The 23418-nt window shown below is 31.8% G+C and overlaps 2 protein-coding genes across 2 annotated transcripts; both read left to right on the top strand.

The window, feature by feature from the left end:
* The first annotated feature begins 1174 nt into the window (after positions 1-1174).
* On the top strand, positions 1175-7078 carry LOC106349398 (protein CHUP1, chloroplastic). The gene is made up of 10 exons (XM_022687916.2): positions 1175-1410; positions 1841-1913; positions 2619-2850; positions 2923-2987; positions 3070-3813; positions 4527-5903; positions 5975-6288; positions 6383-6494; positions 6579-6722; positions 6811-7078. The coding sequence occupies exons 3-10, from the start codon at positions 2754-2756 to the stop codon at positions 6922-6924; spliced, it is 2967 nt and encodes a 988-aa protein (XP_022543637.1). The 5' UTR covers positions 1175-1410; positions 1841-1913; positions 2619-2753; the 3' UTR covers positions 6925-7078.
* Positions 7079-7879: 801 nt separating this feature from the next.
* Positions 7880-9667, top strand: LOC106349401 (aspartyl protease family protein 2-like). Its single transcript, XM_013789355.3, has one exon. The coding sequence runs from the start codon at positions 8153-8155 to the stop codon at positions 9506-9508; it is 1356 nt and encodes a 451-aa protein (XP_013644809.2). The 5' UTR covers positions 7880-8152; the 3' UTR covers positions 9509-9667.
* Positions 9668-23418: the final 13751 nt, after the last annotated feature.

The following is a 23418-nucleotide window of genomic DNA, read 5'->3' as shown; positions in this document are numbered from 1 at the left end:
GACCCTGAGTGCATACAAGGTATATGCAATACAGGCATTTCTACTATGGTTTAGTAGTTTGTTACCACTTGTTAATCTATTTCTATTGAATTTACCTTAAAGTAAGTAAGTTTTGTTTCTCATTTTCATTTTAGCTTTGGCAGAGGCAGGCATAACTCTCAGGAAGATACTAACATTAAGTTTTATCCTGAGAGGTATATAAAGAGGATATAAGCTTATTACTTCATCTGCTATTGTTTTTGTTTCTTTGTTCATTGATGTCTTATTGTTTCAACATTTATGGTTCCTCCAGTTTTGTTACCCGGCTCCGATTTGATTAACTGGAAAGCTCAATTGGATTGTGATTTCCATCCAAAGCACAAGCAGCTGTAGCATTAACAAGTGGTAAAATGGCGAAAAGTCCTGTTTCTGAAGAGACTATCAAGGTTAGAAGAAGAGTCCCCTCTCACAGAAAGCTGAGATGGAAGAAATCAGATTGGAGTTGCTTGAGAAAGGAGAGATAAGACAGTTTTGGGATGAGAAGCTTCAGGTAGAGAAGAAAAACTGCTCAGCTGAAGTGGTTTGCGGAGAGTTTGAAAAGAGAAAGCAGCTATAAAGTGTCAGAAACAGTTGCTTCATAGCTTTGAGAGACGATATGGATGAGATGTCTCAGAGGCTAACAACTGATAATTCAGTTTATGTTGTTGAGCATTGCAAGTTACAAGACATGCCAAGTGAGTTACAGTCCAAACTTAAATCACTGCTTAATAAAATATGTATTCTTGAAGCTGAAGTTGAAGCTCTTAAAATGGATTAGTAAGTAATAAACAACTCAATAGAGCCTATTGTAATGTTTTGATTTTTTTTTTTCCTTTTTTTGAGAACTGCTTTGATCATTAATGAGAGATGAATGAAAATGCAGAATGTGGGTAGAGGATGAAGCTAAGGCAAGCCAAGGAAGAGCTAAGGTTCTGGAAGAGGCGGGACGAAGATGGAAATGGAATCATCAATTCTTGAATCATCTTCATAATGTACACAAAAGAGAAAGTTTATTGGGTGATTGTGTTGTTACATGTATTGAAAATCTGAAAATAACCAAATCCATATACTTTGGACCTTTGGTTTATTTGAGGAAAGACATGTAATTCAGTCCTTGTTTTAAATTTTGAAACAAACCAAACTTTGGTTTCAAAAGAGTAATAAAGTTAAGAATAATCAATCACACTACAGAATCCATTTTGATACTATTCCCACTCACAATGTCTCCGAAAATTCAAATTTTGAAGAGCGATTTACTGAACATAACCCGTTAAATGAATGTAATCTTCACGACATTGTCAACTATCAAAAAGCCCACCAGTCGACATTAGCAGCAACCAAAGGGACAGATCTATTCTTCTTCTTTGTCTTCCTTCCCTAATCTGAAACCCGGTAAGCTTCTTAAAAAAACTTTCATCTTGCTTTTCACGAACTGGGTTTGCTTAAAAATTGAATCTTTTTGAGTTTTGTCTGATTGAATCCACTTCTTCCTCCTCTAGACATTCAGTTTATTATAGGGTTTGACTTTCATAGTTACAGTCAGATGAGTACTGGCTCATACATAGTTAAGAGTTACGTCTTCTGTTTTAGAAAAGAAAGTTTCCTAACTCTTTTGATGAATTCCAATTTTTTTGCACCAACAATTAAAGCTGTTCTTGTCTTTGGTGAGCTGTTGACACCAGAAAACTCCTCTGCCATACAATATAACAGATATTTGGTACATGTACAATTTCATTCTCTCCACTTGTCCTAATCCTCACTGGCACATGTCTGAATCAAAACAGTGTTAATCTTCTTCCTAATCTTTAACTGTTTATTGCAGATTGGTAAAAAAAAAAAAGAATCAGAATCTAGTAAAAGGTCTCTCTCTACCATGAGTTTCCACACCCTATCATGTAAGATTCTTTCTTCTATTATCTCTTCCCAGTCACTCATACAAGAGTTTTGTTTACTTAGATAAGGCTCATGTGAAAAGAATCTATGGCTGTGAGAAGAAACTGGCTTTTTGAGTGAAGATAATGAAAAGGTCTTAAACCTCTCTGTTTTCTTGTGATTGGTTACTGCTACGTTGCGTACCAACACACCTCTACTTGGTACTGGTCCCATAACTTCACAACATAATCTCTAAGCAAACGTTTTCTTTTTGTTTCTAGACCCAATTTGAGATAACTAATCTTTATATCGAGTAGATTGGTCTTCACGGATAGTAAATGTCATCATATCCTTTTGTGTTTAGCTCACCGTCTAGTTTGGTAAAGTGGTTTGACACAAGAGACAAAAAGGATAATTTTTTCAGGCAATTATTGAGTGTGTTTTTTTTTCTAACGGCTGCTTAGATTCACATAAGTACTTTGCTTCTTGGTCATGGTCCATTTATTAACCAAACATGTCTATTTCCTCATCTGTCTTGAGCTAAATAACAGCCACTATTCTTTATTGATGATTTTGGCCTTTGATGCATGAGAGGTCCATAAAGCTGATAAGATTGAATTTTTTTTTCTGATGATAAGTGTCTTCTTTTTTCTTTGGGTGGACATAGTTGTATAAAGTTTTGTCAGTATCTGGGATCTTCTCTTACACTGAAACAAATATGTTACAAGGTTCATGAACTGGATTGGGACTAAATTTTTCCTTGGAGGAACTATGGATTAAGTTATTACTGGTAGTGTATCTTTGGAGAAGATCTGTAGATGAGACGGAGAAGAGAGTTTATTCACAATTCAAGGTTTTAATATATGATTGTGCGGGTAGGGTTTGTTGTTGCTGCTTCTGTTGCAGCTGTTGCTGTTAAGCAGCTCAACCGTAAACCTCCCAAACCGAGCAAACCATCAGGTAACAAGCACACGAGATTCTCCATTTGATTGCATTTATAAATTCTGACTTTGTTCTTTGTTTACTCTTAAGAAAATGGCAAAGGAGGCGATACAGAACAGGCCGTGTCTCCCAACAACAATCTCAATGATAAGAGTGTAAGTGTACTTACCAACAGTTTTCTTTTTGTTGTTGTTGTTTGTTGTTGTCATGTTCTTGATGGATAGATGATGTTTTCAGCTGGAAGAGGAGGAAGAAGAAGAAGTGAAACTGATCAACAGCGTGATCAATCAGACTCGTGAAAGCTTCTCGGACTATTTAGACGCTGATATTGAAAATCTTTTATCCGGTGAGATCGAGTATCCATTACCTAGCGATGACAACAGCTTGGAGAAAGCAGAGAAAGAGAGAAGATACGAGAGCGAGATGGCGTACAACGACAGCGAGCTCGAGAGGCTGAGACAGCTAGTCAAAGAGCTAGAAGAAAGAGAAGTGAAGCTCGAAGGGGAGCTGCTCGAGTACTACGGACTCAAAGAGCAAGAATCTGACATCGTCGAGTTACAAAGACAGCTCAAGATCAAGACCGTTGAGATCGATATGCTGAACATCACTATAAACTCTCTCCAAGCGGAGAGGAAGAAGCTTCAAGAAGAGATCTCGCAGAACGGTGTTGTGAGAAAAGAGCTTGAAGCTGCGAGAAACAAGATCAAGGAGTTGCAGAGGCAGATACAGCTCGACGCTAACCAGACGAAAGGACAGTTGCTTTTGCTTAAGCAGCATGTGTCTAGTCTTCAGATGAAAGAAGAAGAAGCGATGAACAAAGACAGTGAAGTTGAGAGGAAGCTGAAAGCTGTGCAGGAGATGGAAGTGGAAGTTATGGAACTCAAGAGGAAGAACAGAGAGCTTCAACATGAGAAGAGAGAGTTAACCATTAAACTGGACTCAGCAGAAGCAAGAATCTCAGCTCTTTCAAACATGACTGAGGTAAGTGTAATCATTGTTCTAAAAATCAGTTTAGGCATCAACTTGGTCATATCCGAAAACGATTTTCTTAAAATCCGATTATATAACTCAAATCAGTTTAAATTATTCTAAATCGGTTAAAGTTGGATAAAACTGATCTAAATCTGTTAAGTTAAACAATTATGTTAGTACAGATCTACAAATTTGTCTAATTTCTTTTGTTTTGATAATTTATAATGATAATTTTATAATTAAACCCAAAAACTAAAATATGTTGTATAAAGGGCAAATCTCCAAAATAGCACATTTCTAAGTTTATATCACAAAAATAGCACTCAAAAACTAAAATGACCAAAATAGCATTTTATCTTTTGAAAATTTTAAATTTTTTTATTTTTCAAAATTTGAAATCTTATCCCCAAAACCTCACTTCTCAACTCTAAACCCTAAAACTTAAACTCTAAACCCTAAACCCTAAATTCTAACCCCTAAACCCCACCTTTTAAGTGCTATTTTTGTGACTTTTGACCTTGAGTGCTAGTTTGGAAACAAAAACTTGATTTAGTGTTATTTTGGTCTTTTTCTCTTGTATAAATATGAAATATATACAAAATAAATCAATAATTCATTAAAGCCTAGTCTAGTCTAGTGATTTCTTGAACATTGACTGTAATGATTCTTGCATCAAAGTTTGTTTCTGTCTGTAGATTAAATGTTTCTGTCTCTTTCTGTAGAGTGATAAAGTGGCGAAAGTAAGAGAAGAGGTTAACAACTTGAAGCACAACAACGAAGACTTGCTAAAACAAGTGGAAGGGCTTCAGATGAACAGGTTCAGTGAAGTTGAGGAACTGGTTTACCTCCGTTGGGTCAATGCATGTTTACGTTATGAGCTAAGAAACTACCAAACACCAGCTGGCAAAATCTCAGCTCGTGACTTAAGCAAGAACCTAAGCCCCAAGTCCCAAGCCAAGGCCAAACGGCTGATGCTAGAGTACGCTGGCTCAGAGCGTGGCCAAGGAGACACCGACGTGGAAAGCAACTTCTCTCAACCTTCGTCTCCCGGAAGCGACGATTTCGACAACGCGTCGATGGATAGTTCCACGAGTAGGTTTAGTAGCTTCAGCAAGAAACCGGGTTTGATTCAGAAGCTTAAGAGGTGGGGCGGTAAAAGTAAAGATGATTCAAGCGTTCAGTCCTCTCCTTCGAGATCGTTCTATGGAGGATCACCTGGGAGACTTAGCGTGAGTATGAATAAACAGAGAGGTCCCTTGGAGTCTTTGATGATTAGAAACGCTGGTGAATCAGTAGCTATAACGACGTTTGGTAAAGTGGATCAAGAAAGTCCTGGTACACCTGAGACTCCGAATCTGCCGAGAATCAGAACACAGCAACAAGCTTCTTCACCGGGTGAGCCTTTGAATAACGTTGCGGCGTCGTTTCAGGTGATGTCTAAGTCGGTTGATAATGTTCTGGACGAGAAGTATCCTGCGTATAAAGATAGGCATAAGCTTGCGGTTGAGAGGGAGAAGCATATTAAGCATAAGGCAGATCAAGCGAGAGCTGAGAGGTTTGGAGGTAATGTGGCTTTGCCTCCTAAACTTGCTCAGCTCAAGGAGAAGCCAGTTTCGGTTCCCTCCTTGACCAGGACGGTTACCGCAAGTGATCAGTCTAGTGACGGCAACAACGAGGGTAAAGCTAGCGAAAACGCGCAAGCCGTGGCGAAAATGAAGCTTGTGGATATTGAGAAACGACCACCTAGAGTGCCTCGCCCGCCTCCAAGATCAGCTGGAGGTGGTAAAAGCACTAATGTGCCTTCCCCTAGACCTCCTTTGCCTGGTGGTGGTCCACCGCCTCCCCCTCCTCCACCTGGTGGTGGCGGTGGTGGACCTCCGCCGCCACCGCCTCCTCCTGGAGCTCTTGGAAGAGGAGCGGGAAGCGGGAGTAAAGTTCACAGAGCTCCTGAGCTTGTTGAGTTTTATCAGTCGTTGATGAAACGTGAAGCGAAGAAAGATGGTTCACCGTCTTTGATCTCTCCAGGAACTGGTAGCTCATCTGAAGCTAGGAGCAATATGATTGGGGAGATCGAGAACCGATCAACGTTCCTCTTAGCAGTAAGTACACTCACTTTTTTTTTACTTAATATAATGAAACTAGAATTTAAGTTTTAAAACTTTGATGACAGGTGAAAGCGGATGTGGAGACACAAGGTGACTTTGTTCAGTCGTTAGCAACTGAAGTTAGAGCTGCTTCTTTCACCGACGTGGAAGATCTCTTGGCTTTCGTTAGCTGGCTAGATGAAGAGCTCTCTTTCTTGGTTGATGAGAGGGCGGTTCTTAAACACTTTGATTGGCCTGAAGGCAAAGCTGACGCGTTACGAGAAGCAGCTTTTGAGTATCAAGATCTCATGAAACTTGAGAAGCAAGTGACTTCTTTTGTGGACGATCCGAATCTTCCTTGTGAGCCTGCTTTGAAGAAGATGTACAAGTTGCTTGAGAAGTAAGTTAATATCAACCTCAAAGGCAAAGAAAGGAGTATCAAATCACACCAAATCTTGATTTACTAAACGTTTGGTTTCTGCTATGCTTCACAGGGTTGAGCAAAGTGTATACGCGCTTTTACGTACAAGAGACATGGCGGTTTCACGTTACAAAGAGTTTGGCATTCCAGTTGATTGGTTGTCTGATTCTGGCGTTGTTGGAAAGGTGTTTAGTTTGTTCTTTCTGTATCTTCTATTACATAATACATGTTTGAGTCTTGAAAAATGTTATGTTTCTTTTGTCACACAGATCAAGCTTTCATCGGTCCAGCTGGCGAGGAAGTACATGAAACGAGTAGCTTATGAGCTTGATTCAGTGAGTGGATCTGATAAAGACCCTAACAGAGAGTTCTTGCTTCTCCAAGGTGTTCGTTTTGCTTTTAGAGTCCATCAGGTAATAAAAGAAACACTAGAATCAAACAAGAAGATAAGAATCATATGAATAGATGTCTAAATGTTTGGTCTATGATGTATGGCTGCAGTTTGCTGGAGGGTTTGATGCAGAAAGCATGAAAGCATTTGAAGAGCTTAGAAGCAGAGCCAAAACTGAATCTGGAGGAGACAATACTAATAACAATGAAGAATCTGTAAACTGAGTTTCTTATTTACCTTTTCACTTCGTTGTCTCTCTGTATCATTGTACCACCACATACTTGTCAGATTGAAAATGATTTATAGTACAGTGAAAGTTATAGATTGTTGTAAAAAACAAGAACAAAAAAACTTTCTTTAAGATTTTTTGTAAGTTCATTTTGTTATTTTTCTTAGTTTTTAAATAATAAATTCGCAATAAATTTGTAATCTCCCAAACTACTGCAACAAGATAAAATAATGTGTGGTTTGTCATAAGAGTCACATGTTTCATACCATGTGCAGCCATGCAAACATTATCACCCGAATCTTCTTCCTCTTTAATGTTTTACATTATTTATTAATTTTTACCTATTTAAATTCATTACAAAATGTTGATAAAGTTGGTTTCCATGCTTAGTAACATACAAAATTGAACAGAAATGGATTTTCAGCATATAACAACAAGTAATAGTAACAAGGTTTTGTTGTTATGTAATCATATAAAGAAAAATTATCATGTTTTCATTTTTTGAAATTAAGTACTTGCTGCCACCACCTAACATACAGGGTCCATTTCTTGGGTATAGTACTTTACACGTCCAAACAAGATCTACATTTATAATTATTAGTAATAATTATTGTCATAATAATCACCCATATCACCCGACCATATATAATAAATGAAATACATTCACGGATCTAAGATTAAGATTATAATCACTACAAAGAATCAATATAATTTCAAAAACAAAATTAATTATTTCCTCTTTTTCTTAATTTTACACAATTGTTTAAAATAAATGTTATATATAACTAATAATGATATAAATAGTCACACTCACACATGTATAGTTTTGTATAAATCTTGCATTAAAATTATATAATTTAAAAATCAATTATCTAAGACGTCAAAGATTATAAAATGAAAGAGAAATTGTTTAATATTTATGATATTATTACACTTCTATAGAGATTAAAACATTAGCTTTTGATATTTAAAGTGAAAGAAAGGAACAAAGAAACAAAACAAAAACACATTTAGACAGCTAAGCCAAAGCTTTCTTTTGCTGCCCCCGAAACTGAAATCTTTCAGTTTTCACGTTACACTGTCCTAACATTTTGATTTTCGACCATACATACTGACAAAACCGTATAATATACCGTATACTATACGCTCTTTCTTCTTCATCTCTTAAAACAAACAGACACCCCACGTACACTCGTCCTTCCTCTCTCTCTCTCTCTCTCTCAATGTTACCTCTTATCGTCCTTTGCTCTTTACTCTCTCTACTCCTCCTCCCGCCGGCGTATCTCGCCGCCGTGAGTGATGACGAGTACCTGAAGCTTCCATTACTACGTAAATCTCCGTTACCTTCTCCGACGCAAGCTCTGGCTTTAGACACTCGCCGTCTCCATTTTCTATCTCTCCGCCGTAAACCCATCCCATTTGTCAAATCTCCGGTATCCTCCGGCGCTTCTTCCGGGTCGGGTCAATACTTCGTGGATCTCCGGATCGGCCAACCGCCTCAGTCGCTACTCCTGATCGCCGATACCGGAAGCGATCTCGTTTGGGTGAAGTGCTCCGCTTGTCGAAACTGCTCTCTCCACTCTCCGGCCACCGTCTTCTTCCCTCGCCACTCCTCCACATTCTCTCCGACTCATTGCTACGACCCGACTTGTCGACTCGTGCCCAAACCGAGCCGGGCCCCGAAATGTAACCATACCCGGCTCCATTCCACGTGTCCGTACGAGTACGCTTACGCGGACGGTTCATTAACTTCCGGTCTATTCGCTAGAGAAACGACGACGTTGAGGACTAGCTCCGGTAGGGAAGCGAATCTAAAGAGCGTCGCTTTCGGATGCGGGTTTCGGATCTCGGGTCAAACCGTATCGGGTACGAGTTTTAATGGAGCTCATGGAGTTATGGGCTTGGGCCGTGGGCCTATTTCTTTCGCTTCGCAGTTGGGCCGTCGATTCGGTAACAAGTTTTCGTATTGCTTAATGGATTACACTCTCTCTCCGCCTCCGACTAGTTACCTCACTATCGGAGGAGTTCGATCCGACGCCGTTTCGAAGCTTTCATTCACTCCGTTACTAACGAATCCGTTATCTCCGACGTTTTATTACGTTCGATTGAAATCGATTTCCGTTAACGGTGCGAAATTACGAATCGATCCTTCCGTTTGGGAAACCGACGGTTCAGGTAACGGCGGAACCGTCGTGGATTCCGGTACAACCCTCGCGTTTTTAGCTGATCCGGCGTATCGACTGGTCGTCGCGACTGTGAGACGACGGATCAGGCTCCCGATTGCGGCGGAGCTGACTCCGGGATTCGATCTATGCGTTAACGTCTCCGGCGTTTTGAAGCCGGAAAAGATGATGCCGAGATTGAAATTCGGATTTGCCGGCGGTGCGGTGTTCGTTCCGCCGCCGAGGAATTATTTTATCGAGACGGAGGAACATATCCAGTGTCTGGCGATTCAATCGGTGAATCCGAAGGTGGGATTCTCGGTGATTGGGAATTTGATGCAGCAAGGGTTCTTGTTTGAATTTGATAGAGATAGATCTCGGCTGGGTTTTTCTCGTCACGGTTGCGCTTCGCCGTGATGATCCACCGGAATATTCTGTTCTCGACTCGCTCAAAGATTCTTTTATCCTTTTCTATTTTACTTCTGTTTTTTCTTTTCGTTTTGGAAGCACGGGATTGGATGGCGGTTCACTGTTACCGAAAATAGGAATAAAATAATCTTTTTGGAGTTTGTATAATTTCGGACTTGAAATACAATAATTATATTACTGTGAAAAAGTAGGGCACACAGCAATAAATAAATAAAAGCACCCTTCAAATTAAATGGTGTTCACAAGGATTGAGTTACTCTTGCTTTTCTAATTTATTTATATTAGAAATGATCATGAGAAAATTATATAAATTTGAAAGTTCCAATTTTATGCTGAAAATGAAGTTTTAAATGAAATATCTATTCTATTTTATAAAGACAAACATAAGTATACACTCTAACTTTAGGAACTTTTGTATCCAAAGATTAAGAGTATTTTCAACGTAAAACTTCATTTTTTTCTTCAAAATGAAATAAAAATAAGTTTGAAATAAAAATACTCAAATTCTATTATATTTCTCATTACATAATGAAGTAATGAACAAACAAAAAATAGATTACTCCATTTATGAAATAAAATTTATTATGGAGCAAAAATTTGAGTAGAGTTAAGCGTATTTTTTTTATTTTTACTCTATTTTGAAGAAAAAAAGTAGTGTTGGGTTAGAGATTCCCTAAGATACTCTATGTATCCATTCTATTAAAATAAAAGTTACAACTTCTATTCATATTCATGTGTGATTTTTTTATAAATGGACATTCACTAGAAAATCATATTTCATTTATTTCAAATTAACTTTTTGGCATTATTAAGATATCATATCTTATATAATCAACACATATAACAACTTCACCTATAAAATTGTTTTAATATTATTTTTAATTATAAAAATCTATTGACAAAAATCTAACAATATCTTACTAAAAATTAAATATTTTTATACAATAATGCATTAACTAATTTCATAATTAAAAGTGTAATATTATTTAAACAATGTTAATTAAGATTTTATTATAAAAAGAATTGTATGATATATTCATAAATTTTCTATTTATAGCCTATATTATATTAAAATAGAAGTATTATATAAATTAAATATTAAATTAATAAATTAACTTATTTTATTTTAAAAAATCATTTACCATTAAAACATGTTAAATTTGTAAAGCATGTATAAAATTTACTTATAAAATCCTACTATATACTAAAATTGTAGATGCTAAAATATATTTGTAGAAACACAAAAGTAAAATAAAAATGATCCTATACAAATATTTGTTATATAGTATAACTTACTAAATTAAAAAAAAAAATTTGTATGAAAACTGTAAAAACTAAAAATATATATTTTGAGTGAGATTATCTATTTGATTATTTCAAGTTACGAATTTATGTACCGAACTAGATGTTATATTTTTATATAATAACAATTAATAATAAATTAAAATGTACATAACAAATTTTTATATATTAATAATGTCAAATAAAAAAACATAAACAATAAAATTATAGAATTACATTATATATAAAAATTATAAATAAATATAATTTTTTAAAATCATAGTAAAATTATACATTAATTATATATTTATAAAATAAAAATAATATCCGCAATTAAGCTCTAGTTTATTAATTAAAACAAATTTAAGGTCCGAATCCATTTGCCTAGTTAAGGAGGACTAAAGTACAACCCGTTATTTTGCTTAGAGGCACCGACAACCATACAGCGGCCGAAAATTGCCTAACTTGCCCCAAAAGACTTCTTGGCCCAAACTGCCTATGATCGTTTTATCTATAACAAGTGACACTAAGACCCAGTAAAGCCTTATATACAGGTGAATTTTGAAGGAAAATAAATTCTTACCAACATTTAAAATTAAAAGCTTTTATTTCAGATAAACTGAAAAAATTGATCCCGCTCAAACATACAAGATTATTATCTGTAAAAAAATGAACTAAAAATTAATAGGAAACCATGTTTTGACCCACTATGTATCCTAATCCAGAGTCATATAAAACCGATTAATCTGACATGAATGAATCTAGAATCCCGATTAAAACCAACTTATTTAAAATAAATACATTATTTTCAAATTATTTTTTATAGTAAACAGTTTTTAGGAAGACAATAACAGCAAAATTACAAAAGCGTCTTGCGAAATGCAAATAATAATATTTAAGTTTGATTGCATATCTATAAACTAAAAAGCATATCTACAAACTATGCATACAACTTAGTCGAAAGCTCTAAAAATGTTATAGATTAAATTGTATCTTGTGTGCAGTACGAGCGCACTTGTTTGTTAAAAAGTGTTTTTTTTTTCTTTTAGTTAGAAAGATATCAGTACTCATGAAATGTAATAAGATCTGAGACGTATTCTTAAGACAAATAAGACGTAATGAAAGGAGTAAGCATGGCGTCATGATGATCAAAGCCCTAAAAGAGCACCCACGACTCGGGATATTGTTTTTTTTTTTTTTTTTTTTTTGCTAAATTGTAAATATCATTAACTGAATAATGAAGGTTTGATTACAATTGAAATTGAATCATAGATTGCTCGAGAGCTGATCTGATCCTAAAGGCCGCAAAAAAGTAAAAGAACCTATAGCATCAAGGAAAGATCTAAGGATATTGTAACAACAAACTTAGAACTAAGGTTAAGCAACAAGTATCAACTAAGCTCCCCTAACACAAGCGCTTCCTAATCTTTTTGCTGATCGATTGTAACCAAACTTTTTTCTTTAAAGAATTTATATTCACCTTGGAAAACCTTTTAATATCAAGAAAGTGCTACCACACTCATATGTGTGTATAAAATATATAATGCGAAGAGGTGACACAAGAAGGCTACAAATGGCCACAAATGTGAAAAGTGAAACGCAGGGGGACCAGAGACAGCCCATGCGTGTGACCACAAACTGATGCTTACTTATTCCTTATGCTTATATAATGTATTTATACACACAACTTTCTATATTTTTTATCATAATACGCACACATGTGCAAGCACTTCCATATACAAGCAAACAAATGTATATTATATTTCATATCTGCTTCCATAAGCCATACCTCATCCCACGTCACGTTTTATATATGGCCTATACACAGTAAGTGGTATATTCTCATCAATGATGAGTGAATCCTTACTTTGTCCGGCAAACTTCTAAGTTCTAATAATGAAGTTATGGTCGAGGTCTCTACGACATGCAACCTCAGACCTACAACCTAACTGCAACTTGTTGTTGGTTTTTTTTCTTGCATGACTGATCATGCGACCAGTCGTAAATCACTTCAAATCGCTAAAATACTGACTAAAAATTAAAATTTTCTATGATCTACGACAAATTACAAGGTTCCGCGACAACTAAAGGAAAAATATTTGGTCGATGGTTGCAGTTAGACGATGGATCGACATGCAAACAGACAAAACCCCAGCCACCGATTAATTAATGTTATTATTTTTACTTGAACATGGTATTTAATACAATGAATGTTGGAATGTTGGTTAATAATTAGTGAATGCGAAGTTACTCGTACATATCACATCTTTATATATAAAGTTAGGTTTGTTTTCCTCTCAAGTTGTCCACGGAGGCAGACATATCACTAATTCGAATTTTGAGAAGCAGACGCATGTCCATGTATCAAATTAAAAATAATACTTTTAACAGTATACTTTTATATTTTAATAAAGAAATAATGTCGTGTTCTTCGTCTTACGAATACGTCATAAAAACATCTTTTATGATATTGTTGATATTCAATCCGATCATACTAGTTTGACAAATTAATGTAAATCAACAAAACCGAGTACGATGATTTTAATTGGATTTACATGTGTCAAAAATACAATAAAATATTTTTATTTATTTTAATGTGTAAAATAGCCTGTAAAAACCAAAAAACTAGATGAACCAATAGATTTATAATATATTAGTGAACATACGTATAAAATCTATAATATTATATAGTGAATGCAAAATTGAATTTACTAATTTGATATATGTATACAGCATTTAATATATGAATAATGTTTTAGCAAAAAAAGCATAAGAATAATTATTTGCTTTACCCATTTACATCAATTTATTTTTTAAGGTCCACGATTTCACGATAAATAGTGCTCCTATAATTATTTGTTTTACCCGTTTACATCAATTTATTTTTTAAGGTCCATGATTCACGATAAATAGTGCTCCTAACCTTTTTTTAATACAATAGCGCAAACATATTATTGTATATTACTCCTACATAGCTATTTGAATAAACTAACACTCTGATATTTAAAAATTTTGAGCGATTCCGTTTGTACGGTAAACAATTTTATTTCAAAGTATTAATACACTAATGAAAAAATATATTTTGCAAGATAATTACACGCATTTGCAGCATAAGCTCTTTATTACATACGAGCATGGATTCTATAAAAAAAACGTCCATGCAATATTATCATTTAATTTAAATATATTGTTAATTCATAACGCAAGTTTCCACAATATTAATAACTTCTAAATTAATAGTAAAATCTATCTAATAAATTCTAAACTTATTTAATTACGATAGACTGTATTCAATTTAAAGAGTGACATGGAAGTTGAAGTATGACTTTCATTAGGAGAAAACTATCACATTTTAATTAAAACATACACAGACCAAGCTACTCACACTAACAAAATGTTGTTTTGCCTTAGATAATATAAGTTTTTTCTAACATATTTCTCTAGTATGATCATTGCATAATTTTATGCGGACATCATTAATTTTATTATATTAGATTGTTCTTCATAGAATAATGAAAGTTATTATATCATTTCAATTCAGTCCAAAAATATTTATTAAAAATAACAACATGATTTCCAAATTTTATTTATTTATTTTTGTTTATAATATTGTTTTCAATCTACAATTATTTTAAAAAAATGCTTCATAAAATTAATGTAAATTTATATAAAATAGTTTTTGTCTAACTTTCCGTCCGTAGGGCAGGCCGACCCCAGTACCCTATATTACTAATACAATTGTGAATTACACCATAATGTATATGTTATATGTTATTTGCTTTAGTAGAGAAGACATACCAGAAAAACTTTTAAAACGTTCAACCTGTAAATTCAATTGATTATTTGTCAATAACATGATTCTACCGGATTTGAATATGGATGACGACAAAGCGATGCACTCATACAAATCAGCATATTTTGGTTGGATTTTTTAAGTTTATGCATATATACTATAGTACACATTGGCATTTATGATAATATACGTACATTGATTTTATAGATATATGATAGAAAATTATTCTACTGTATTTCAATCCAAAATCTGGTAAGCATTTTCTCAGAAAACATTTTCTTAAGTGATTGAGATAGTAATACTAGCCTAGCCAGCTAGTCTTAATGGTAACCGGTTGGTTTTGTTTGATATACGATATATAATGGCTGTCAGCTAGGAAATTAAGTATAATTATTGTCATACTCGTATTAAATATTCATACAATTATAGGAACCTAAATGGAATAATTAAAATCGAACAACGTTTTTGTAATGCATCATGGTCTAGCGCACACTTGAAGACCCTTACATATATGCATGTATTTACCCATACACATGTAATGATTTGGTCGTGAAGACCTTTGCATAAATACGTGAGTTGTGTAGTCACAACTTCACGTGTAAAAGGACGGCTTCATTAACCAACAAAAAAAAGGACAGCTTCTGTTTTTTTGGTGAAAATTGTTAAATAGCTATACATACATACATATCAATTCTCAAACATTGATATTATTTTATATGTACATGCTGGTTGATAGCATGTGCAGTCTAACATACATATACCTAATAGTTTTAATTTTTTTTTCATACAAATTTTAAATTATATATAATTATAAATTAATATTATATATTCAAAATTCATATTGGTAATAGACATATTAATTTATGTTATTTTGTTTCATTATCTTATTTATGGGATATAGATTTTGGATCAAAATATTTTTATAGATATGATCAAATTAGGAAACTTCAGTTTGAAATTAAACGCGTATTGTATTTGTGAACTGAAAAAAATCCAATGGCATTGAAAGGAATATAAATAATCACAATTCATAAAAAATCAACAAAATAACAATAGCTAATAAAAATTACATATTTTTCATAATTTAGATTTTAAAAACAATGAGACAAAAAGACAAAATAATAAATTATAAACATTATCTATGTATTCTCTTAGTGTATATTTATATTATGTTTATTATTTTTTAAAATTTTAATGTTATTTAAAGTTATATAACTTTGTTTAATTTCAAATTGCAACATCCATTTATGTTATTAATTTTAGTAATGAAAACATGCAACATATATTATGGTTGGGATTTTGCAATTTATTTGTAATGAAATTGGGATGAATATTTATTATTGCAAATATATTGCAATAATCATAGAAAATTAATAACATAAATGGATGTTGCAATTTGTTTTTGTTGCGATATTGTTAATTTCTTGTAGTGTATTATCCTATTTTTCATGCTTCAATATCTTTTTCGTATTTTAGTTAATTTTCAGTTTTTTTTATTTATATAATATTTACTATTTTAGTTTAAATATTTATTTTGATAACATTTGAGATTTTACGGATAAAAAATTAGTTTGATGTTCACCATGTACAAAGACAAAGTAATTTATTTTAGGTTAGGAATATGATTGTTTAATATTCAAAATATATAAAATATTTAACACAAATATACAATTTTTATTTTACAATATTTTCAATGATGCTTTACCTTTAATCTTAACTTTAATATTTTGGACCTATATTTTTTAATAAGAATCAGAGAATTTGAATACAATATTATCCATTGTTCATAAACTTAATATAAGATAACATAGCTATGATATTATTGGTAAAATTTGTTAATATATATTTATCAATTAAATATCATGATAAATATATATATATATATATATATTGAAATAAAAATTTAATAATAATATAAGTTAAAAATTAAACAAATGATTCATTCTAAAATCATGGAGAATGTGACAATCAGCAAAATCACTTCTCAAATAATAGTATAGATAGTAACTCGACCGGTTTAACTTTTTTGGTCAACTCGACCGGTTTAAGAGCATCTCTAATCCTACTCCATTTTCTACTCCAAACATTATTTTGGAGTAAAATATACTCACACTCCACTCTATTTTCAACTTCAAAATAGAGTAATGACTAGGGTTACTCTATTTATGAAGTAATCTTATCCATTATTTCATTTTGGAGTTGAACTTTTATTTATTTATAAAATATTCCTTTAAATCTTAAATATATTTATTTCATAGTTTTTCTTCATTTTTATTTAATACTTAAATGTTTTAAATAATACAATAACAAGAAAAAGTATGACTCCCATTAGAGAATATTAAATAAATTTAAATAAAGATGCATAAGCTAATAAAAATACCAAACTAAACTTAAAAATATAAAAATAATAATTTAATAATCCGGTAAATCATTTCTAGAACCACCGAGATCGGTGAAGTATAGTCCAAACGATAAAAATGATGGCTTTTAAAATGTTTTTCCTCAATTTAAAAAAGTCAGAGATAAAGAAAGTCACTATTCATTATAAAATGTATTAGTTTACCATTTGTGAAAAAATATACTCTAATGTTCATTATTGAACCAAAATATGCTATCTTATATATATATTTATGAATACTTTTTAATAATAAATATTTAATTTAAATAAGTTATATTCTTATGGAAATGTTGTAAACATAAATTAGTTGGAGTTAATTGGTAATTTTTATAAGTTAAAGGTATTGCTAACAATTATTAATTAAAAAAAGTGGAATTATTTTAAAATATTTATTTTTGAAATAAAAAATAGAGTAATACATTAAAGAAAACTCAACTCTATTTTGGTGTTGTACCATTTTAGAATAAAAATCCAGTAATACATTAGAGATGCTCTGACAATATCTACAATCTAATTTCTAAACAATATTCAAACTTCAGAGAACTGCTTTGTTAAGTTTGTAGATCTTTATATTAAAATTGAAGGTATGAATGTTTCTCTGTTTTCTCATTCTCCTTTGTACTGGGTCTCATTCTCCTTTGTACTGGGTCTAACCTAATTAGCAGACGTTAAAAAAAAACAATATTCAACCATTGGAAACTATTCGGCTGATTTTACGAGATTCAAAAATAACACCCAATTTCAGAGTTTTTATTTGACAAGGGCCGGGATAATCATTGGATAATATTTACAAAATTAAGAAAATTAATTATTGAAGTTTCACTAATATTATTTTCATAGAATTACAGGATAAACGTAATGGATGTTTTATGTTGGTTTATGGAGTGTTTTTTTTTTTTTTTTGTAAACTGGTTTATGGTTTATGGAGTGTTTGCTTGGAATAAATTGTAGACTAGTGCTTTTTGAGTCGAATTGTTTGCAACTTGGGTGATTAAGAAAAGATTAGGTGTTTTATTAAATTGTTGAAGATTTCTTTTAACTCGTAAACTTGTTTTGTTTCCTCATTGTTTTATGAATTTCACGTGGTAATAATATTCGTGCTTATTTTTCATGTGTTATAACAAAAGGGTATATGACTCTTTGTTTTCTCATATTTGTAATTCTGTTTTGTTCTGATTTCTTTTTGGAGATCGTTTAGTTTATAAATTATATATATGATTGTGGCGTTAGGGCATCTCTATCCATACTCCATTTTTTCCTCTAAAATAGAGTAAAAGTGAATATGGAGTAAAAAATGCTCTAACCCAACTTCATATCTCACTCCATAACGAAATTTACTCCATAAATGAAATAATCTATTTTTTGTTTGTTCATCACTTCATTATGGAATATGAAATAGAGTAGGGTTAGAACAATTTTACTCCATTTTCACTTTTACTCAATTTTTAAGAAAAAAATGGAGTTTTGCATTGAAGATGCTCTTAGAAAGAAGTAAAGATGTATATCTGAGTTTAAAAGGAGTACGAATTATCTTTAGTTATAATGTCTTTGTAGCCTATAGAGTTTATTGATTTTTCCAACAATTTTGCTATGTTAAATTCATTTAATTAATCTCGCTTAACTAATGTTTACTGTACAGTTTTTAGCACACTAATTAAAGCCAAAGTAACTAACTGAATTGGTTTTCAAATGAGCCATGCTTGTCAAGGAGTAAATGATTTTAGCTTTTCGAAAGGCCATTTGAACATGAACACTGACTTTATTCTAAAGGTAATGATTGATTATAGTTTTCTTCCAACAATTGTTTGTTATCTAATAATTCTTCACCCTAAAAATATGACATTTTATGGACCAATAGTTTAAGCACATACTCGGCGAAGGGCATGGTCTGAAGAAAATATTATAAATAAAATGTATTTTGTTATATAGTATTGGATACCGTGAAAATTATCAGGTTATGTCCATAGTCATTAGGAACTAGTATTATTGTTGCTGCTTTTGATATGATGTTTATTACTTTTTCAGTGTATAAAAAATAGGCTTCATGATATTGATTTCGTATACCTGATCATGATGCAAGGTTCATTCTTTTCGTATCTTCAAATTTAAGCAAGTCTCTTAGGTAAGTTTCGCTGATCAACATGTTTATTAATTGGCGTATTAAATGTAACATTCCGCCTTATGTTTTGAAATAAATACTCATTTTAAGAATCAAATTAACCAGATCATGTACATAAACCATGAAAAACAAATCATCATCTATTTGCAGCTGAAGTTGAAAAAAATCTTCATTTGTTAGAAACAAGTACTCCTTGACCCGAGCTCATAGAACTATGAAGCTGTGGCATCATTAGCTAGCTTGCTTTTCAAGATGGCTTCGGTACTAAAAGACCGATGTAGAGCCTTGGGAATCATTCAGCCCGCACAGTCTGTGGTGAACGAAATGAAGTTAAAGATTTATCTTACTTTGTAGCCCTTACTTGTTCACATTCAAGTCATTATAACTATGTGCGAATCTATTACTAGTATACTAGAATTAACTCGTACTGGAACCTCACCACGAAGAATTATCTCCTGAAAAAAACTCCATGCTTGCTCGAATTACTTTCCAAACAAACTCCTATATGCGTTGACAGTTAAAGGTTTATAGACAAAAAGAAAAGAAACTTCCTGTTAAATAAACTAATAAATATGCTTAAAACATTTGAGACTAGCAAATCCTAAACAAATGTTATTTACTTATTAAGAAGATTGATGTGAAATAATAATTATATAATTTTAGCAAAAAAAAAAGTCTGAGATTAGTTAGATATCTTTTCACTAGGACCTATGTAAGAAAGTTATCGAAGACAGAATAATAGCGAGGTTTGTTTCAAGTTTCAACACTGGAAAACAGAAAAGAATCATGTTTGTAAATCAATCAAGTACTGATAAAATAGAAGAATTATTGGAAAAAAACAAGAAGACGAGTAAATTCAAAGACAAAATGATTTGAGATTCTTGGAGAAGGCAAAAGACGAAGACAGCGTGGAGAGACCCAGAATGTTGAACGTCGTGTGGGCTTCACCCTGCACAACCACCACCACCCCAAACCCTAGCTTCATTACCTGTCCTATTTTTGTTTAGTCGTCCAATTATATACTCTTTCACCAATTTTCGTATCTATTGACATAAATAGTTTGTAAATCATATGAACTTACTCGTTAAGTCTTTTTCCATATAAAGACATTCTGATAACTAATTTAATTAGAATGATACTACGATCAATTACTTAATATATATAGTTTGGCTTATTGGTTTAGCTATTTCACTATGACATTCCATGTCTACTTTATCTCCATATATACTCCATCTATTCTAAAATGATATTTCTGTCTTCTAATTAAGTTTATTTTGACATAATATATGAAAATAATTGAAAATATAAAAACTCTAATTTATTATTTTCAAGTAAAGCTCAGCAATTGTCTTTGTGTAATAATTAAATTTTATGAATGGTAAAACAATATTTTTTTAAAAAAGTTCACTGTAAATATATTTCTGTAAAACAAAATTTTTGTAAAGGGTCAAAACATATAAATACGTATATATCAAAAAACAACTTTTTTTGTAAAGGGTCAAAACATATAAATACGTATATATCAAAAATCAAAGATATATGTAAATCACTATATACGATATTCGTTGATATATACGAGTAGATCAAATAGAAAAAGAGAATCTCTCCGGTGCACTTAAGACAAATCTATAACTTAGAAAATCTGGATTAATTAGATTAGATTAAACAAGGAATGTTGTCCCAAAAATAAGATTAAAGAAGGAAGAAAAGAAAAAGAAAGTGGGTTTGGCTATAAGAAAAAGAGTGGGATTATTAATGATTAAAAGTAAAACTCTTTTTGGTCTCTGGTCGGTCGACAATCCGTGTGTCCTGTGGTCAGTGTTTGTTTTTTTATTTCTTAGTTTAGTTTTTGAGTTTCTATATATGTTTTCTACTGAAACAACAAGACATTAAGCAGCCAAATGTAATTCTTTTAAGGCGTTGTTTCAGAACCTGATGAAAACAATTATCATGTCCTCTTCGTCTTTCCCACCCTTTAAATGCATGTCAAAGTATATTCATTAATTATATATATCGACTTTAATCTTCTCCTCTTTGTGAAAATATCATCGCATAACTTGATATTTTCAAAAATAGTGGAGAGGTGGACAAAGAAAAAAAAGCAAAAAAAATAAAAGAAAATTTTTTAAAAAGATTTTCATTAATAATGAACAGAAATAAATGAAAGCAGAGAAAAATAGAAGAGCAGAGAACATATACACAGATCGACTAAGCCAATCCCAACCAAAAGATTATTAAACCAAGGAACTGGCAAGAAACCCATAAACTAACAGACAAGATGGAAGCCGAAAAGGAAAATAATAACCTCTCGAACCATGCTTTTCCAGCTATCACAATTGTAAGAAGCACAAACCAAAATTACAACCGAGCTCCAGCATAGACCAGAGACGCTTATCTATGCCAAACGTCAGACACTAGAATCCCGAGACCAAACACTGCGAAAACCACACATGTAAGATGAAGTTTCATCCCCGGATAGGATCCTTATCACTAGTAGAGGAAATCATATGTTGAAATGATGATTTGAAAAAAAAAATGTTGAAAAGATGATTTACAAAAAAATGTTGACAATAACATTTTTAAAAAATTTATGAATTTTTCTATTTATACCTACATTTTTATGTAATTTTTATTTTCATGCTTTTGACGCCAACTTGAATTTTCACGAGCATCTGAGACTAATTTGTTTAAAAACAATTCTCGTCCTAATACATGCTCAAATTGCAATAAATCATATAAGTTGCGTCTAGTTGATTTTTATTTTATTTTTTGACATCAATTGTGTCTAGTTGATCACAACATTTAACTTCTATAAAAGTTATATATATCAGCTTATTATAATTTGAAATCTAGAGAGAAGGACCATCGATATATTGTATTTCTAATTGAAAATTAGTCTTGCTATTTTCATATGTCTGAGATATCTCGAGGTTAACAAAAATAAAATTGATATAGTTAGTAGAATTAAGGGTCGTGGCATGGTATTCCTCGTATAAAAAGAGTCCTTCTATATTTAGATGAAAATGAGCAACAATGCTTTTATGAGACCATCTCCAATGTATTCTCCTATTTGTTCCTCTAAAATAGGAGAAAATATAATAGAGGTAACTTTGTCTCTAATGAATTACTCTATTTCTTTCTCTGAAAAAAAATATTTTTTATATACTTTTAAAAATTTACAAATAATACATTTTATTTGTGAAAGTTAAAAATTAACCCAATTTATTTTAACATTTCATAAAATTATGATATTATTTAAATTATGTATTTCTTTAAAAAATTATTATGTAAATAAAATGTATAATTCTATTTATAAAAAAGTGTATTTCACTAAAAAAATATTTTGCTTATAAATATTAAAGTAAATAGTTAAATGACCATTTTGTAAATTAAAAAAAAATGTCACTATTATAGAGAAATGCTATTTCTTCTTCTAAATATAGAAGTGAAAATATCACTCTATTTTAAATAAAGAAATATAGATAGGTTTGAGTAAAAATTTCTCTATTATAGCATTTAGAGCCAAAAATAGATATGGAAGTATAAAAGTAGACAGATTTACTAACAATACTAACATCAAAAATATTCAAAATTAATTTATTAACTTTTTTTTTTAGAAAAAAATAGTTAGCTATTGTTCATAGCAAGCAAAATCCATTAGAGATATCCACATGATGATGACAGCTCCCCATTTAGAAGTCGTAGAAGAAAAGTAAAGAAGATGTGCAGCACTTGCAGATATGTTTATATATTCATAATAAAAAAAATATACTAGAAAAATCGTGGCCCCATCAGAAAAAATGAAAATTGTCAAACAATATGAACTATGATGGACACTGAACAATAATGAAACATTGATATATAAAAACTTTTTAGACAAAACAAATTGGTGTAGTTACAAAATTTGAGAATTGATGTAATACAAAACATTGTTAAAATTGTTTTATTAATATTCGCTATTTTTAAGACTAAAAAAGAAAATTAGAGTCGCAAAGCATCATCGAACTATTTTGCCATTCTACAGAACTGTAAAAGAAATCATAAAATATCAACAAGATTTCTCTGGGAAAAATTATATGCTCCAAATGTGTATTTATCAAATATTTTTTTAAAAAAGTATTTATCGAAGATAATGGCGGTCTGATTGTACAAACTGGTGAAGATGTTTTCATGTATGAATTATTCATTCATTTGAAAAGAGACCTTTCATATTAATATTTAAATATTAAATAACTATTTTACAGAATAGTAATAGTAAAATATCAAATGACACATAATATAGCACTATATATATGTGTATGTGTTAT

The sequence above is a fragment of the Brassica napus genome, chromosome A6 (genome assembly GCF_020379485.1).
Source record: "Brassica napus cultivar Da-Ae chromosome A6, Da-Ae, whole genome shotgun sequence".
NCBI classification, from domain to species: domain Eukaryota; kingdom Viridiplantae; phylum Streptophyta; class Magnoliopsida; order Brassicales; family Brassicaceae; genus Brassica; species Brassica napus.
The sequence above is the reverse complement of the archived record's forward strand: the minus strand, read 5'-3'. Positions and strand labels throughout refer to the sequence as shown.